The 17,501-nt window shown below is 44.1% G+C and overlaps 2 protein-coding genes across 2 annotated transcripts in view; one reads left to right on the top strand and one right to left on the bottom strand.

Annotated features, from left to right (window-relative positions):
- The first annotated feature begins 1,328 nt into the window (after positions 1-1,328).
- Positions 1,329-11,871, top strand: GDE1 (glycerophosphodiester phosphodiesterase 1). Its single transcript, XM_035131992.2, has 6 exons — positions 1,329-1,720; positions 4,959-5,134; positions 5,910-6,015; positions 7,092-7,184; positions 8,126-8,337; positions 9,744-11,871. Exons 1-6 carry the CDS (start codon positions 1,466-1,468, stop codon positions 9,889-9,891), a joined length of 990 nt encoding a protein of 329 aa, XP_034987883.1. The 5' UTR covers positions 1,329-1,465; the 3' UTR covers positions 9,892-11,871.
- Positions 11,395-17,501, bottom strand: part of TMC5 (transmembrane channel like 5) — a 42,080-nt gene continuing 35,973 nt past the window's right edge. The window contains exons 19-23 of the mRNA XM_060282793.1: positions 17,373-17,451; positions 15,922-16,005; positions 15,490-15,594; positions 14,004-14,037; positions 11,395-12,130 (exon numbers count right to left, since the gene is read on the bottom strand). Coding sequence (XP_060138776.1) covers positions 12,018-12,130; positions 14,004-14,037; positions 15,490-15,594; positions 15,922-16,005; positions 17,373-17,451 — 415 coding nt within the window. The 3' untranslated portion in view covers positions 11,395-12,017. The remainder of the gene's footprint in view (positions 12,131-14,003; positions 14,038-15,489; positions 15,595-15,921; positions 16,006-17,372; positions 17,452-17,501) is intronic.

Here is a 17,501-nt window from a genome sequence, read left to right as displayed (position 1 = left end):
ACAACGCCCACAAAGCAAGGACTCAGAACGCGGAAGCTAGCGCTTGGCATGCTGGGAGTTGTAGTTTTTAGTAGCTCGCCGAGGCGTTTCGCTTTTAATTAGAAGAAGAGGCAAGGGAAATAAGCGGTACCCATGTTAAAGGCGTTTTTATTTCCACAGGCTTGCTGCATTTTCTATGATTCCGAACGTATTGCTGTTTGTCCCCCTTATTTGCCTCTGCTTTGCTATTTCTATCTGTTTTCTGTGATGATTTTGTTTTATGCTTGATTTTTCGTGGTAATAATAATAAAAGTTAGAAAAAGTTATATTGTAACTTTAGGTTGTGAACTGCCCTGAGTCCTAAAGTTACAATATAAACCGTTTTTCTAACTTTTATTATTATTACCACGAAAAATCAAGCATAAAACAAAATCATCACAGAAAACAGATAGAAATAGCAAAGCAGAGGCAAATAAGGGGGACAAACAGCAATACTTTCGGAATCATATGATATAGAAGTTTCACAGGACGTGACGTCAAGTCCCTCTTCCCAGAGGTAGATGCTGAGAACCGCTGCCTGCATCCCGCATCAGTCTCAGCCAGCATGGCCAGTGATCCGAGTGAACGACAGGTGTAGTAGCATCCCTGTGATACAGTGCAATTGTACAGCGTCTGTCTACACGAGAAATAAGCCCAACGGAGTTCAACAGCGCTTCCTCCTAGAGATAGAATTTCAGCATTAGTAATTCTTAGTTTATCAGTTTATGTATTTTCTATGTTGAAGGTGACTGCTTCGTTCGTAGGGCATTGGGGGTCAGAGCCAAAAGCGAGTGGGGCTCATAGCTGCCAAGTTTTCCCTTTTCTCGCGAGGAAGCCTATTCAGCATAAGGGAAAATCCCTTAAAAAAGGGGATAACTTGGCAGCTATGGTGGGGCTACCCGCTTTCCCTTTGGAAGGTGTGATCTCCTGACAACGCCTTCAACACACTACTGCTCCCAAGACTGTTTAACGGACTTTTGTGGGGGGGGGGTATTGTGTTCTTTTGTTATTGTTTTCATTGTGTCTTTCGTGTTTTCATTGTGTGTTTTTATGCTGTGAACTGCCCTGAAATCTTCGGAGAAAGGGTGGTATACAAAACAAAACGGTATCATAGTGCCCATTGAAAACAACAGCAACAGCAAGAACAAGAACAACAAGTGCATGGTGTGAACTTCGCCTTGGCCGGCTGGGTGCAGCTTCAAGGCAAAGTTCATTCTGGATACACGAAAAAGAAAAACCCGCCCCTCTCCTCAATCCTTAGCTCCCTATTGGCTGGCGGCCCGGGGGCTGGGTGGCGATTGGCTGGGAGCCGGGGACCTCGCCTCACTATTATGCTGTCAAGGCCCCAGGTGAGCGCTGCCTCCTCGGCGCCCGCCGCCTTCGCTGGCAGTTGAGGGAGCGGGGGGGGGGCGACTCCCCTCCGCCTGTGGGGGGCCGTTGGGCCGCCATGTTCTGCTACTCCGAGGGACTGCTGGCCGCCTTCTCGACGGTGCTGCTGGCCGCGCTGGTGCTGAGCCGGAGCGCCGTGCTCTCGTGCCTGCTGACTGCGGGCCTCTACCTGGTGCTGCGCCTCTTCAGCCTCGAGCCGGCGCCGGTCCAGCGAGCCCAGCTGGTCATCCAGCCCCGCGGGAACCCGGCGCGCATCGCGCACCGCGGCGGCGGACACGACGCGCCCGAGAATACGCTGGCCGCCATCAGACAGGTCAGCCCCCCGAATATTTGGTTCTATTTATTATACCACATCTTGGGGACTTGGGGTGTTTAACCCATTCCCTGTTGCAGGAAAGGGCTTCAGAGTCATGCCATGGCATTCATTGGAAAATTTTTCCCCATGTATGCTTGTCACTATTGTACCTGAAATCATAATCTTCTTCTTCGGCGATCACTGGTAGCCGAGTAACCTGAAATAACACATGGCATGCATTGTTATTGTTAATGCTGTATTTTATTACAGTTATATCCTCCACCATTATTTTCTAATTCCTCTAAAGCTATATTGGCCTTACGGAAGCAGCTGCCACTATATGTGTAATAATTCTTCTGTCCTGCATCTCTTGCCATTCAGTTTCATCAAAATACCCTGGGTTCTAGTACTAGGAGAGGGGAAGAAAAATTCTTTATCTATCCACTTTTTCCTCACTTAACCTTTGCTCCTTGGTAAGTTGCTCCAGCTTCATGATCGTAGCCAACTGATAATAGAACCAAAGTTGGAATGGACCCTGAGGATCATCTCTACGGCCTAGGCCAATCCCCTGCAATGCAGGAATATGCAGCTGTCCCATCTAGGGATCAAACCTGCAACCTTGGCATTATCAGCACCACGCTGTCACCAACTGAGCTGTCCAGCTCATTTCCCAACACTGCCCTTTTCTGCACCTTTCCCAGTTCTGTAATACTCTTTTTGAGTTGTGGTGATCAAAAGTGGGCATAGTCTTGCAAGTGTGGTCTACACCAGTGCTCCCCAACCTTTTTATCGCCACGGACCAGTCGACGTTTGATCATTTTATCGCGGCCCGCTGAGGGGGGGACGTTGATTGTTTATATTTTATTTAGATTGTTTTGATTTAATAATTTTAATTTAATTGTATTTAAATGTTCCTTGGCCGGCCCGGTACCAATTGATCCATGGACCGGTACTGGTCCGTGGCCCGGGGGTTGAGGACCACTGGTCTACACCATAGATTATGCAAATGCATTATGATATTTGCAGTTTTATTTATTATAGGTACCTTACCTTTCTCTGTCCCTTACCACCAAAAGCCAGTTTAGGGAGAACTCTCTTAAACAACTTTTGAAGATTCATGAGGTATAAATGTAGGGGGCATTCTACAGTGTAACATAAATAAAATGGGAAGTCTAAATTTTATTTGTGTGCTTGGAGGGAGGGAGATGCACAACAGAGGAAGACTAGAACAGGGAAGGGTCCAAAAACGGTGCATCTTTCTATTCTGTTTCATTGGTGTGATTGAAAAATTTGCATCCTCCTATAGAAGCAACTCTCCTTGTAGAAGAGAGAAACCACAAAGCAACTGCAGGCCCTTGTGGACTATGCAGCAGTACTGGAATTAAGCCCATCTCTTGTAAGGAACATGCAAACACAAAAGAACCAGTTTGGATTTTCTCTTGACCAGGAGAAGTGACAGACACACCATTCTTCTCTTTAGTGGGCAGGTGCTGACTCCCCCCCCCCCCCGAGGGTTGCAACTTGCCAGGAATTTTAGAATTTAGGCCCACAGTTATCTCCACATATTTTATTTTTATTTTTTTGTTTATGTCTGTCTGTCTGTCTGTCTGTCTCCCCTTCCAAGAAGCTCAAGGTGTCAGCATATACCTGTATGGTTTCCCTCTTCCCTATTTTATCCTCACAATGTTCCTGTGAAGTAGGAATTTAAGCAGGCTAGCAGTGAGTACTTAATTCCGGAATAATTGTTTTAAATTCTGGAATAAGAGACCTAATTTCAAAGTAATGTTCCAGTGCAGACTTGCAATGGAATAATAAACCTTTGAGGTTTGTAACCTGTTCTGAAGCTAGCAGTTGCAATTAAATGTGTGACAAACAAAGGGAAGGTAACCCTCACTTGCTGTACTAATGAGAGTGATTAAAGCATAAAATAACCACAGGGATTATAAAGATCAACTGAAACCTAAACAGAGTAAGGAGATTAACAAGGGAGATGAGGTGAAAATATTTGTGAATCATTAGTGGTAAATATAGTGACCTTCCACTTCCCAAGACAATCCATCGCAAACTCAGTGAGGGGAGATGCTGTTTACTCCTCTGTTTCTTATCTGTTCTGCAAATCAGATAATTGACTTCCAAAGTCTTTGGTTGGACTTTTATGAGATTTAAAGTGTTTCCTTATCTCTGAGCAGGATACACATTGCCTCTCATTGTTTGTTCACTTCACTAGAAAGGTAAGAAACTCAACATTTAAAAACAAATACAAATTATACATTTTTCTTCTCTGAAGAACCCAGCAAGATATATATTTTTTCAGTATCAAGGTCAGAAAAGAAAAAGCCTGGCAACTCTCTTGGTGACACAAGAGGACACATCCCTGAAACAAATCAGTACAAATTTTGCAGGATATCTTCCCAGAAAAGCTTTCAGAGATAAAATTAACTTCCCTCACATTCACTCTACAGCTTACAGAGGAGAGCATCTTCATTGTGTATTACGGTATTTCTTTTATCTGAAGGCTTGCCTTCCAAGTTACAAACCAATCTCACCTCAGATGTTTGGGTGTCACGGAGCAGAGCCAAACCTGATGATATTAATGGGTGGGGGAAATTGTGTGGAATTGTTAGAAACCCTGGATCCTGGATTTAGTGTTTTAAAGGTGACAACCAGCACTTTGAATTGGTATTGAAAACACACTAATTTCAATTGAATACTTTGAAAATATTAAATAACAGGCTCCCAAGAGCACCATCTCAGTTTGTTAACTAACATCTAACCCATCACAATCAGTTAAGGGTTTTTACTCTCTAATATCTGATGAAAAGCAATCCTAGATTTGGGTATCACCCACATATTGGTGATCATATCTCCAGATGACCTCTCCCAGCAGTTTCATATAAGCATTAACCGGCATGAGAGAAAAGATACAACCTTGTGGATCTCCATAGGCCAGTTAACAAACAAGAAGCTGAACACTTAATCCCCAGATCTGCCTTCAGAAAATGTCCTTTAGGCTGGGCAGGAACCAGCATAATCCTGTACTCTGGGCCCCAACCTGGCCTGGCAGTACAGAAACACTATACCATGACCAATAGTACTGAAAGGTCCTGCAGCACCAACAAAAGTCAGGTCACAGCTGGTGAATCCGTTTCAGTTTTCCCATTTCTAATGTGATGGTAACAAAACACAGCTTTCAATGCAAAATTTGTATTGTTATCCAATGTCCTGTTTAAATCAGTTTGTTTTTTTGTTTATCAAGGCAGCTGAGAATGGAGCAACAGGGGTGGAAATTGACCTTGGATTCACTGCTGATGGCATTCCTGTCCTGATGCATGACGACACTGTAGACAGGACCACTGATGGGTCTGGAGACTTAAACAGCTTGACGTTTGCTGATATCAGAAAATTTAATCCAGCTGCTAAACATAGATTATGGTAAGTGAGCAATCTAAAGAACACCTTCATTCATACCTCGAAATGCAATATTTCTGTACCATTACATAAAATGTTTTCTCTTACCGCCTGATCCTATGCATGGTTATGTGGAAGCAAATCCCACAGAAATAATTATTTCTTATTCCCAAATAAGTTTGTAGAGATAAGTGGTTTGTGAAGATGAACGCCGCCTGCTCCCCTTGATGTAGCAATGTCGCTGAGAGCAAGCTACCTCTCAGCCATGAAGTTTATTGGGTGATATTGGGCCAGTCACTTGGTCTCAGTGTGAAGGTAATAGGTGGAAGGAAAGAATCTTGAAGAACGGGTGGGAAATTCTTCCAACCAGATCTGTTTTCTGTCAGATAATTCCAAAATACTGTAAGGGTGCAGCTTTGTGCTGTTCACAAGCGTCACCAGCAGAATACTACTGGATATATTAAGCTTGGACTGTTTATGTTTTGGTAAAAACACATACTTTCTTGATTAGTTTAGTTCTTTCTAATATTAGGTCACCGTCAGAGCCACCTGTCTTGAAGATTTTATGTATGCCTATAATGGTGTCAGGTGACTGATAGGTGGGTGGTCCCATCCGCCTGTCAAAAGTTGGCCCACAAGGTGAGGGGAGATAAACATCTGGTTTGCCAGTCAGAAAGGTCCCCCACCCCTGCCTTAGATGCTTCATGGTGATAAAAGTGAACAGAAGCATTATTCCCTTTTTTTATGTAAATGTTCATGCAGGAATGCACACAATTAAAGTTTTACTGTTTCTCTGTAGGAGGGATTACCGTGGAGAAAAAATACCAACTTTGAAAGAAGCTGTTTTGGAAAGTATGCATTACGATCTCACGATCTACTTTGATGTCAAGGGTGATGCAGACAAGGTACCATTTTCTTCCACTGTGCTGAAGCCTCACATTCTTGTGGGACAGCACATGGTAGAGGTCTTCCATTTGATCAGATCTGAGAGATCTTTCTTAGTAAACATTAATGCAATTTTACCAAGACAAGAAGAGCATTAGTGCTGCTTCTTTTTCAACCTATTTACAATCATAGCTGATTTACCCCGCCTTTGGTCTTACTCATAGCGATATAATACTGAATAACTTAAGTCCCTTTCCTTTGTGGGTGAGACCAGTTAAAAATAAGCATGAAACGACGTTTTCTTTAAGTTGTAGGTGTGGGATAGGGAAGGGGCATTTATCCCATTTTCTGGCACTGTGCACATGGAATTATACATGTACAGTAGAATCTCGGGTTACGAACGCGATCCATTCCGGGACGCAGTTCGTAACCCGAAAAGTTCGTAACCCGAACCCCATTTTGCGCATGCGCAAATCGCGCGGGGCGCTTCTGCGCACGCGAGCACGGCGAAAATACTTCCGGGTTTGTGCAGTTCGTAACCCGAGGTGTTCGTAACCCGAGGTACGACTGTATGTATGTAGTTGCCTTATATAGAGTCAGACTGTAGATCTGCCTAGTCCAGCCTTGTAGTCTAATAGTTGGCAGCTTTCTAGAGCCACAAACAGGGGTCTTTCCCAGTGCTGCTACCTAAAATCAGTCTTAAATGGTGGTGCTGAGGACTGAACATGGCACCTTCAGCATAGCATGTACTCTAATACCAAGTTACTGGTCCTTTTATGAATCTGTCTCTTACATACTGAACCAAAATGCTTGCCAAAAGCAAATTTTCCACTGAAGCAAATTGTGCCTCCCTTGATGTATGTCTCAAACAATAATATTATCTTTGTATACACACCACTACAATAGCAAGCACCCTTGTCTTGACTTGAAGTACCTAAGCCAGCTGAAGGGCAAAACCAAAGGTCAGCATCTTGCATTCAAAAAAAACTATGCAATCCTTTCCATCTCCAGTCTGACCTTCAGGCTATAATAACAAAATTTCAAAATTACCTTTAAACTGCTTTGCACTTCTTTCATGTAACTTGTTTCCTGGCAGGCAGTTGCAGCCCTAAAACCCCTGTACTTGGAATATCCTCGGCTGTACAACACTAGCATCGTTTGCTCTTTTATGCCGGATGTTGTCTATAAGGTACAATTTTTCACCTAAGTGTTCTGTTGTTGCCATGATATTTCTGGTCATGGTAAGATTTTAATTTGGGTAATTTCAGCATTACACATAGTACATAATCTTATGGAAGTGGGGAGGGTATATTAAAGATTGACAAAGTGGCCTTCACTTTAAAAAATCTTGAATAATTCTGTCCACTGTGAAGCGTTGTATGGACTCCCCTCATTTTGCAAGGACAGTGGGGGGGGGGTTGTATGGGTCATGGATAAAGGAGGTCAGGGCTTACTGAAGACAGCTTACGCAGGACCCCCCAAAACCTAAAATCAATCCTAAGCTTGCTTCATGGTGGGGGTGTACAGGTACCCAATACAACCAACCCTACCGTGTTTCTCATATTATAAGACATGTCTTATATTTATTTTTTCCTCAAAAAACACACTATGGCTTATTTTCAAGGGATGTCTTATTTTTTTCCTCCTCCTCCTGCCGCGGCCGGCATTGCTGCTGCGCCTATCACTATGTCTTATTTTCGGGGTATGGCTTATATTCCTTAAATGCTTAAAAATCCTGCTATGGCTTATTTTATGGGTATGTCTTAAAATATGAGAAACAGGGTAATAATTAGTTTAATTGCTATAAACCAAATAGTTTTAAAACTATTCCAGCACTCAGCTCTTCAAGGCAGATACATAATTTGGGAAGTACGGTAATTAAAATCAGTAAGGTGTACTTCTAAGTGTGTTTAGGTTTGTGGTACAAAATGTCTGGACTTCTTTAGCAAACATGATGCAAGGGTTGAGTTCCAGCCTTTGACTCTTTCTCCACAAACACCAGACTACCAGATATAGCAAGATTACGTACCATCAAAGTCAAGCTTGAAATGATGAAAGTCAAGTCTCCCTTGCAATATCAATCTTTGTACATCAAAATGTATTCATTTGTTCCTCTGCTTGGCCTTGTAGATGAAGCAAGCTGATAGGAATGTTTTAACAGCTCTAACCCACCGACCATGGAGCTTTAGTCACTTAGGAGATGGGAAGCCTCGCTACACTTCCTGTTTGAAACATTATTTCATGATGATGCTGGATGTCATTATGGACTGGAGCATGCACAACTTCCTGTGGCACTTCTGTGGGGTTTCCGCTTTTCTGGTGCAGAAAAATTTCGTTTCACAGTAAGCAGAAAACCTTGACTATACTCCGGGATAGCCAGTGGGAGGTGCCCTCCAGCTGCTTGTTGGACTACAACTCCCATCAGTCCTAATCACTGCCTATGGAACCCAACAACATCTGTAGGGCACTGTGTTGACTACCCTTTGTCTAACCCACCCACAGCTAAGATATTCCTCAGGATTGGGGGGAGGGATGAGGGGAGAGGATAGGCAAACACCGAATCATGCAAGACTTAAAAGAACAGAGTGCAGGTGTCAACATAGTGGGTGCCTGGTGAGCTTTTCTTATTTAAACCACCCTAACTATGTGTAGATTGGGACCCAGGTGGCGCTGTGGGCTAAGCCACTGAGCCTAGGGCTTGCTGATCAGAAGGTCGGCGGTTCGAATCCCCGCAACGGGGTGAGCTCCCGTTGCTCGGTCCCAGCTCCTGCCAACCTAGCAGTTTGAAAGCACATCAAAATGCAAGTAGATAAATAGGTACCGCTCCAAGCGGGAAGGTAAACGGCGTTTCCATGTGCTGCTCTGGTTTGCCAGAAGCGGCTTTGTCATGCTGGCCACATGACCTGGAAGCTATACGCCGGCTCCCTCGGCCAATAAAGCGAGATGAGCGCGCAACCCCAGAGTGGGTCACGACTGGACCTAATGGTCAGGGGTCCCTTTACCTTTACCTTTAACTATGTGTAATTCTCATTTGTAGTACTTGTAAACAACCTTTCAGGGTAAATACCCTCTTATGGTAGCTTGAAAAGGCAGCTTTGTGCAAGTGCAGGATAAGTTAGCTCCATGCACATAACAGAGGCTTTCAGGTGGGAGGATACCTGGGTGCTGCTTCCTCAGCGATCAGGGCCGGCTCTACGTAGACCCCCGGTGGCGCAGGGCACCATTGCGCCGGCCCGCCAGGAGGGCGCCGCAAGCTGCGCCTGCCCGCTGGCCGGCCAGTCCGCTGTGCGCGGCGCCCACCGCGCTGGGAAACGGGGCGGGAGGGCGCCGGAGAGATCGCGCTGTGCCTGCCCGCCCGCCGCACAGCAGCGCCATGCCCACCTGCCCACCGCGCTGGGAAACGGGGCGGAAGGGCGCCGGAGAGATCCGGCGCACCATGGCAACAGGGGCGCTTAAGATGGCGCTGTCAGCGACGGCACTGGGGAGATGGAGGGAGGCGGGCCTTTCAGCTGGAAATGGACCTAGGCATGCTGCTGTTTCTCCCTCTGATGGCCTCAATAATTATCCCTAAGAGATGGTTTCCAATCGAATACCACACCTTAACTTAAATAGGGGGGAAAGATTGTGGGTTAAGTACCAAAAAGATGGCCTGCTGTTACTATAGAAAACATGAAATAATAAAGGTTTAGTTTTAATTGCAGTCACTTGCAGTCTTCCCTCACATCATTTCTGACATTATCCTTTCTAGGGAATATGTGAGGCAGTGGTCTTCCAAAGGAATTCAAGTTGTGGCTTGGACAGTCAACACATTTGCTGAAAAAATGTACTATGAAAATGTTCTCCAGGCCAGCTACATCACCGACAGCTTAGTGGAGGACTGTGACCCTCACTTCTAGTGTTCAGCCTTTGCTGGATTCTTTTTGGTTTGCTTCTTTAAAGCAAACTGAAGTTTGTCAGCAGTGGAACTTCAAGGATTCATATTGATTTTCTTGGGACTGAATTATCACAATGCAAAGTGGATCCAAATGTTTCTTTTCATCATGCTGGATGGAGTCTTAACATTACAATCAATTTTAATCCTAGCAAGAAGAGTCTAGATAAGAGAGGGCTGTGCAGCCCTTTAAAAAAAATCAGGTTGGTTTAATGCAGGTGTGAACTTTTTTTCTAAATTAAGCTGCCTTTTTTTTTGGAAATAAATTGATGCTAGGCCTTCACCAATCACTGACATGACTTGAAATTAGCCTGTACTTAGAATGAAATAGTAGAGAGGGAGACAACTGCATATACCTCCTCGTTGTCTAGTCGAAAGACAAACTGGTTCCCCAAGGCGTGGACCAGAGAGCAAGAGAAAATCAAAGCATTTGGGGGGCTGGAAGAAATTAGGCCAGGTACTGCAGGTTGTGGAACTGTCTTATGGGTAAGTGGCTGGCTGGGTGAAACAGAATCCTCCCTGGGGGATATGAATAAGAGGCATTAGCTGAAAAGCGAGACCTGGAAACAACATGGAGCAACACCACAGCCAGGACTAGACTATACAGTCATACCTCAGGTTATGTACGCTTCAGGTTGAGTACTTTCAATTTAAGTACTCTGTGGACCCGTCTGGAACGGATTAATCCACTTTCCATTACTTTCAATGGGAAAGTTCGCTTCAGGTTAAGTACGCTTCAGGTTAAGTATGGACTTCCAGAACCAATTAAGTACTTAACCCGAGGTACCACTGTTTATGGATAAGCAGGAAGAGATTTTGGGGGCTCAGTTTAGGTGCCAATTTGAATTCACATTTGGCACTGCTTTTGAAGCAACATGTTAATTCTTACAAATTAGGGTCTGCTCCTCTGACCAAGATTCTTTGCAGGTTGTCCTTGCATTTTGCTCTGAAAATGCATGAAGTACAACCTATTCCAAAGTAATAGCATTCAGAAGATCACTCAAGAACTTTGTGTCCAAACGAACACAAAGGAAATGCCTTTACTATGGAAGTTGCTCATGGTAGGGAAACTAGAAACTACCTGACAAAGTAGAAGCAAAGAAAATACGACCACTTGGGGAGAATTGGATGCTGAAATCTAGTAGGGATACAGAAGCACTTGAAGAATTAGGAATACTCTAGGAAGGGAAAAGGTTGCGCCTTAAACTCTGCATACCAGCTTTTAACAGGAAGAAGCCAAGCACCACAAACAGTTGAGCAGCAACAACTCCTGTTGTAGATGCAATCCTGATTCCAGCAGGCAGGCACTCCTCAAAAGTGCTTGATTGCAATTCACATGAGTAGTTTGGCTGGAAGGAATTAGCTAGGCCAGATGGCAACTGAAGCAGCCAACCATTGATGTAGGGGAAATAAGAGGGTCCTTGTCAAACAATTTAAAAATGTGCAGCTGCAAAGTCACAGCTAAAACAGGTTTCTGTTTTCCAAACTTACAACTTTTTTTTTTGCTGGTTATGTAGCCATTGTTTTCCAAAAAAGGTTGGAACTGCACAGAGATGAAGTAAGATATATGTAACCAGATTTAACATTTCACAGTGGTTACACAATGCATGTTAATTAAAAAACAAACAGAGCTCTCATTATCATTCTTTATAAATGCCTCTAATCTCTGTAAAAAAATGCTCTGAACAACACAGCAAAAATAAAGCATTTCATAAATATTACAACAAATATTCACAGACCTGTACTTGGCAGTTATTTATCAGAATAATTTACACTAATCCAGTAAGAAAGTTCCATGAAAAAGGTGTTTAATCTCACATCTTTCCATATGTAGTCAATCCTGTCCTGGACTCCACTGATGAGCTGCATCCTGTTTTAATTATGTTTCACAATATTTTCAAAAAAATTACAATAAAGCAAAATTGCAACCAGTGAAAAAATACAATTTTTGATGCAAAAAGCCTTGGTTTTTCGACACCATTCTTCATTTGTCAATTTTCAAAAGTGCAGACAGTTCCTTCTAAGGCCTCAGTAGTGCAAATAGCAAAATTCTCAAGAGTGCTTCTCTGTCCATTTTGCACTCCTCCACTTTCAGGAACTTTCATCATCTCCTATTTCCCATTCAGCCTCTTGCCTGGCTCTCAAAGCCAGAGCCAGAGCTTCAGAAGCTGTAGCATTCTTGGCTGGATGGTTACTCTCATGAACTGCAAGCAAGACAAGATGGCAAAGCATCAGCACGGTTGTATTTGATAGAAGTTACACACATTCCTAATCAAACCATGGCACACGTGGAATTGAGATTATCTCTTCACAGCCCTTTTTGTTAATGCCTCTCTCGGTCATTCACGTGTTTTTAACAAGCATCCTTAAACCGAACATTTGTATTTTGAAGAAAAGTCAGCTGTGTGTCCCAGACATGGAATGTACTCCCAATCTGGACTGGAACCCTGTTTTCTCCAGAAGATAAGGCATACTGCAAGAATTACCTTCAGGGGTAAACGGGTGGGTGGGAGAGAGATCGTCAGCAGGAAATTTGTGGGATCCCAATCCAGATTGGGACTGTGCTCTGGACAAGAGCCCATAGAGCAGTGGTTCCCAACAGGTGGTCTGCGGACCCCCAGGGGTCCGCGAGCTATGCCAGAGGGGTCCGCAAGATGCTATTAGAATAAAAAATATATTAAATATGTTTCGTATGATAACAGATTTTTTGTTTTGGCCGCTTCCTGCATGAGCAGAGTCTAGCGCAAAACTAGAATTAGATAGAGGCAGTAGTTCTGCTGTATGCCGTTAGGTGGCGCTTTACAAACACTACTGTTTTGCAAAGAGGCAGCGCGTGCATTCTACTAACGCTCACCTCCCCAAGATGCTTTGCGCATGTCGGCTTCATTTGTGCGCTACTGCGCAGGTACCCTGTCTTCTCCATTCCCCTCCCTCCTCCCTGGCACGCGCTGCCTCTTTGCAAAACAGTAGTGTTTGTAAACAAAGCGTTGTTTTTCGCGGAAGCTACAGTTCGTGTAGTTAAAAATGGACCGTTGGTTAAAAAGTGGTTCGTTAAAACGACAAAGGCCTACAGATGAAGAGGAAGATAATGCATTTGATGTTCAAGAAAGTAAGTCAGTGACTCTCGAACCGATCTTGTCAGTGTCCATTGAACCTAAATCGTAACTGTAAAAACGTATAAATATAAAATATAAAAAGACTCTTAATTTGGCTCTCACTTTTTAATTTTAGGATTAGGAATTAATGGGGGTCCTTGTCACAATAGCGGCTCGATGAGGGGTCCTCGAGAAAAATTTGTTGGGAACCCCTGCCATAGAGCATTTATCTTCAAAATAGAAGTTGCTTTTTAAAAGCGGAATGACGATTTTGCTAGGTTCAACCAGTAGTCCACCTATGCTGATAACACTTTTTCAAACAATGAGCTGGTTTGGCTGCTTGCTCCAAGCCTCTGGCTTGTGTTTTCCCTTTATCTCCTCCACTTCCAGTTCCTGATTCCAATGAGCCATAGTTCGCACCCCATCCAATATCACCAAACCAGTTTTCTGCTTCCTCTCCAAAATAGAATCGGAAAATCACCGTTTGAAGTGGCTTTCCAATCCTGATAGGTGGCAAACACAAACCATAGTTTGCCAATTCAGATGTTAACACCAAACTATATACCATCCCTGACCAGGTAATTATAGCCCTATTCAGGTATTAATTCTGAACAAATGAAAAGGACTGTGGAAAGATGTGGGGCTAGCCCCCTCCCCTCAACAGCACATGAAGTGGACACACCCCATGTTACACATGGGCAAGTCAATCTGAAGGGAGCTGCCTAACACATAAGAGTCTCTACAGAGATGGGGACCCTGAGTTTCCATGTTGGAAGCATCATGCATAGAACATAAGCTTTTTGACTAAGCCAATAATATGCCAGCTAATGCACTGTGTAGTTCTGTGTAGGAGGAGAGCCAGCCCTGCGCCCTCCTACCGGTACTAATAGCTGAATGCCTGAAAAGGGCTTTAAATCTTCAAAGAGCTGGGTTTTCAATTTTTGCCACCTGCTCTGCCCATTTGTGCCAGGCTTATGCTTACCACGAGAGAAGCTGGTCATCTGAGGTCTTGCAAGCTAAAGGGAAGAATAACATAGCAATGTAATAATAAACAGATCCCCATTTCCTTAGGTCTAAAATGAGGCGAGGGAATTTCAGAGCTTTAAGTGCCACATTCTTCCCCCGCTCCCCCAACTGATTGCACATTGGAAGCACACTCTCCATTCTGCTTCTCCAGCCAGGATCTATGACAGGCACCCCCAAACTTCAGCCCTCCAGATGTTTTGGACTACAATTCCCATCATCCCTGACCACTGGTCCTGTTAGCTAGGGGTCATGGGAGTTGTAGGCCAAAACATCTGGAGGGCTGCAGTTTGGGGATGCCTGATCTATGATAATATCTGTTTTTTGTGAGTGCCAAATCAATCAACTACAGTATCAGAACACACCTTAGAGATTTTCAATGTATTTTCACACCAACAATAATAGGGCCCCCACCACCACCACTACCAAGGGATTCCAAATCAGAACATTCGCTTTGGTCTGCTCTTGCCGGAACAATTGATTCCGCCATTGATAATTAAAAGCGCTTGGCCCAATGCACTTCAGTGCTGTTCATGCTGCTGAATACCAGTTACTGGAAACTGCAGTGCAGGGAGAGTCCTGTTGTGCTCAGGTCCCACTTGAGGTCTTCCTATAGGTAACTGGTTGGCATCTGTGAGAACAGGATGCTGGACTAGATGGGGAGCTTCTCCAGGGAGCTACTATTGCACAGTTTCTAATCTCCATTTGCCCTTGTGTTCCAGCACTGAGAAGTTAGGGACATAATTAAAGCGCTGCTGGGAACATGGGCTGCTGAGGAAGGACTAGGCGCTTTCGATTTCCACCTGCTTTTTGCCACTTACACAGGCAGTGTAAAGACACCAAACTGTGAGGCTGCAAGCAATAATTGGAGTTGGAAGGAAGCTCAAAGGTCATCCAGCCAAGCCCCCTGTTTGAAGTGGGAAATTCACTACCACAGCACCCCCGATATGTGGCCATCCAGCCTCCCTGGTCATCACCATTCTAGGCAGCCTGCTGCGCTGTCAAAACAGCTTCAACCCCGCCAGGAAGCTCCATCTAATGTTTAGTCTGAATCCCTTTTGTAGAACTCAGAAAGGGCAAGAGGATGGGGGTGGAACTAGAATCAGTTGGCTCCGCCCATCATTAGCTCTGGTACCACCTACTGTTGGCTTCCCTGCCTTCCCTGCCTTCTGCCCTAGCAGTGCCAATAGTCACCAGTGATGGACTGACTGCAGCTCTCCAGGCAGGAGCTTTCTCCAGCCCTACCTAGATATAATGGGATTAAACCTAGGACCTTCTGCATTCCAAGAGGATTGCTCGACCATTGAGCTTGGGCCTGCAAACTCCAATGGCCAAAACTGGACAAACAATACTCTAGGTGAGCTCTGAAGCATAGAAGAGTGGTAAAAGAATTTCAGTTCAATGCAAATGCCCAGAGGTCCTCTCTCAGTTGCGGTTGCCATTACCTCAAAGTAAGAGTCTCGTTCCTCTGTTGCTGCAGAGCTTTCAGTGGAGTTAGGCAATGGTGGAGGCACCTGCTGTCTAGTTGACTGGTGCACAGATGAACTCCTCTGTTGGGCAGGGGAGAAGTATCAAAATTAGGTACACTGTGTATACTTAATTCAGGGTGGATGGAATGGATTGCAACCACAAAAGTCTTAACATGCTCAAGGCAAGTCTTGTATCCAAGTCTTAATACCTACGGGATTAAGCCTGTACGCAACGCAGGCACCTCCAGTGGCCTGGGATTTTTGTGCGATCACTACCGCCATCTAGTGCAATACTAATAAACAACTTGCCGTGTTGCATTACGTATTCCCCCAGATTATTAGCCAATTGTTTTAATGACCCATAATGAATAAGGCAATATTTTACAAGCCCACATTTTCACAACTAACCTGTGGCTGCTCTCCCCGATTTTGAAGTTTAGATGCCTGCAGCGCACGTAATTTCTTCAGCAGGAACATTTTATCTTTCCCTTCCTATTACACACACAAAAATTGAGTATTAGAAGATGCAGTGGGGAGATGAATGCATTTGATACTTACCACCAAAAATGGACCCTTTCAAGTGTGTAGGTATCAATCCATATTGTACAGTAAACACGCTTTCGAATTAATTCTGAAGAAAAATGAGCTGTGGGGTCTCTCTCCAGAAGATTGCCATTACAGCTAACAGCGCCATTGGGAGGAGGGAGGATAGCAGGTGTTTTGGCAGGAAACTGGCCGTGATCTGGATTGCCAGGCTCTGATCCAGAGTATCCCCCCAAAATAAATGCTCTCCCCTCAATCCCAAAATAAATGTAGTCAGTACAAGCACACTTTTAAAAATAAGTGTTTAATGCAATGTCTCCTTTAGTCCTCAGGTGTACTGAATCAACTGTGCACTGCTCCTTAAGCAAATCCCAGCCTCCCTCTTCCGTTCCCTTGGCTTGGGGGAAGCCCCCAAATTCCACCTCTTCGACTGGCTCTAAGGGGCAGTCAAATTGGTTACATGGGTAACCAATCAGAAATGTCAACACTTCTGTGCATTTTGAATCCAGATCGAACAGTAGTGGTCATGGTGTCTGCTGCTGATGTTTTTTTATTGGGGGGTGGGTGGAGGGAGGGAGAGGGAGGGAAGGAGAGAAAGAGAGCTACCTATTGAAACCTTTTAGTATGCAGAGTGAGCAGTGTTTAGCTAGTAAATCTTGGTTAGAGAGTAGACTTTACCTGTTGCAATCACACACAGAGGGAGATGCATGTAGGTAAGAAAGCAATAAAGTTCTTTATTGTAGGAAATGCAAAGCTTGGAGAGAAATGTTTCTAGTTCCAACCTAACTAATCTAGAGATTAACAAGGCAGCCATGCTCGCTCTTTTGTTCTCTCACAGAGTATAGTTAAAGATAACCTCTCATCTTGAGGTCCAAGGGAGGAGGAGAGGAGGAGGAGGAGGAAGTTTTAAACAGGATGTAAAGAAAGTTGCATCACTCTAAACAACAGGGAGACAGAGAAGGAAGCTGACAGGTTATAAAGGTACAGGGATAGTCTGGGAATGTGAATGTCCCTCACTGTATGCCACAAGCTGAGTTGCACCCAAACATCCAACAATATAAAATTCTGTGCCAGAGAATGAATAGCCAAACTATCAGGAAGATATTCTGCACTCAGGTGTTTAATTATTCCTTGTACGGAAGCAGCAACATACTGGATTGTACCCAGTGTTAGTCATACAGCAGGCCCACTAAAATGGAGGTGATGAATTTCAATAGGTTTTTCCTATTTCCTACCTACAGACCACTCAATAAAGACAAAAATTAAGCTGGGCTCCTTGTTTACGCATTGGAAAACCTCCCCAGCAACATACTCACATTGATGATCTGCTCTTGCAGAAGTTTAACCATTATTTTACGGCCATCTATTATTTGCCAGTAGAGGTATGTGATTATTCTAAAACAAGAGTTAAGAAATTAAAATTAGCACGTCTTTTGCAAATAAAA

Source organism: Zootoca vivipara, chromosome 14, assembly GCF_963506605.1.
Source record: "Zootoca vivipara chromosome 14, rZooViv1.1, whole genome shotgun sequence".
In the NCBI taxonomy this organism is placed as follows: Eukaryota; Metazoa; Chordata; class Lepidosauria; order Squamata; family Lacertidae; genus Zootoca; species Zootoca vivipara.
The sequence above is the reverse complement of the archived record's forward strand: the minus strand, read 5'-3'. Positions and strand labels throughout refer to the sequence as shown.

Bases quoted from the DNA above. Each gene is read 5' to 3' on its own strand.
- GDE1 (XM_035131992.2), top strand. From the start codon at position 1,466: ATGTTCTGCTACTCCGAGGGACTGCTGGCCGCCTTCTCGACGGTGCTG. The intron at 1,721-4,958 runs GTCAGCCCCCCG...TTGTTTATCAAG, and splicing joins CGCTGGCCGCCATCAGACAG to GCAGCTGAGAATGGAGCAAC. The intron at 6,016-7,091 runs GTACCATTTTCT...GTTTCCTGGCAG, and splicing joins TCAAGGGTGATGCAGACAAG to GCAGTTGCAGCCCTAAAACC.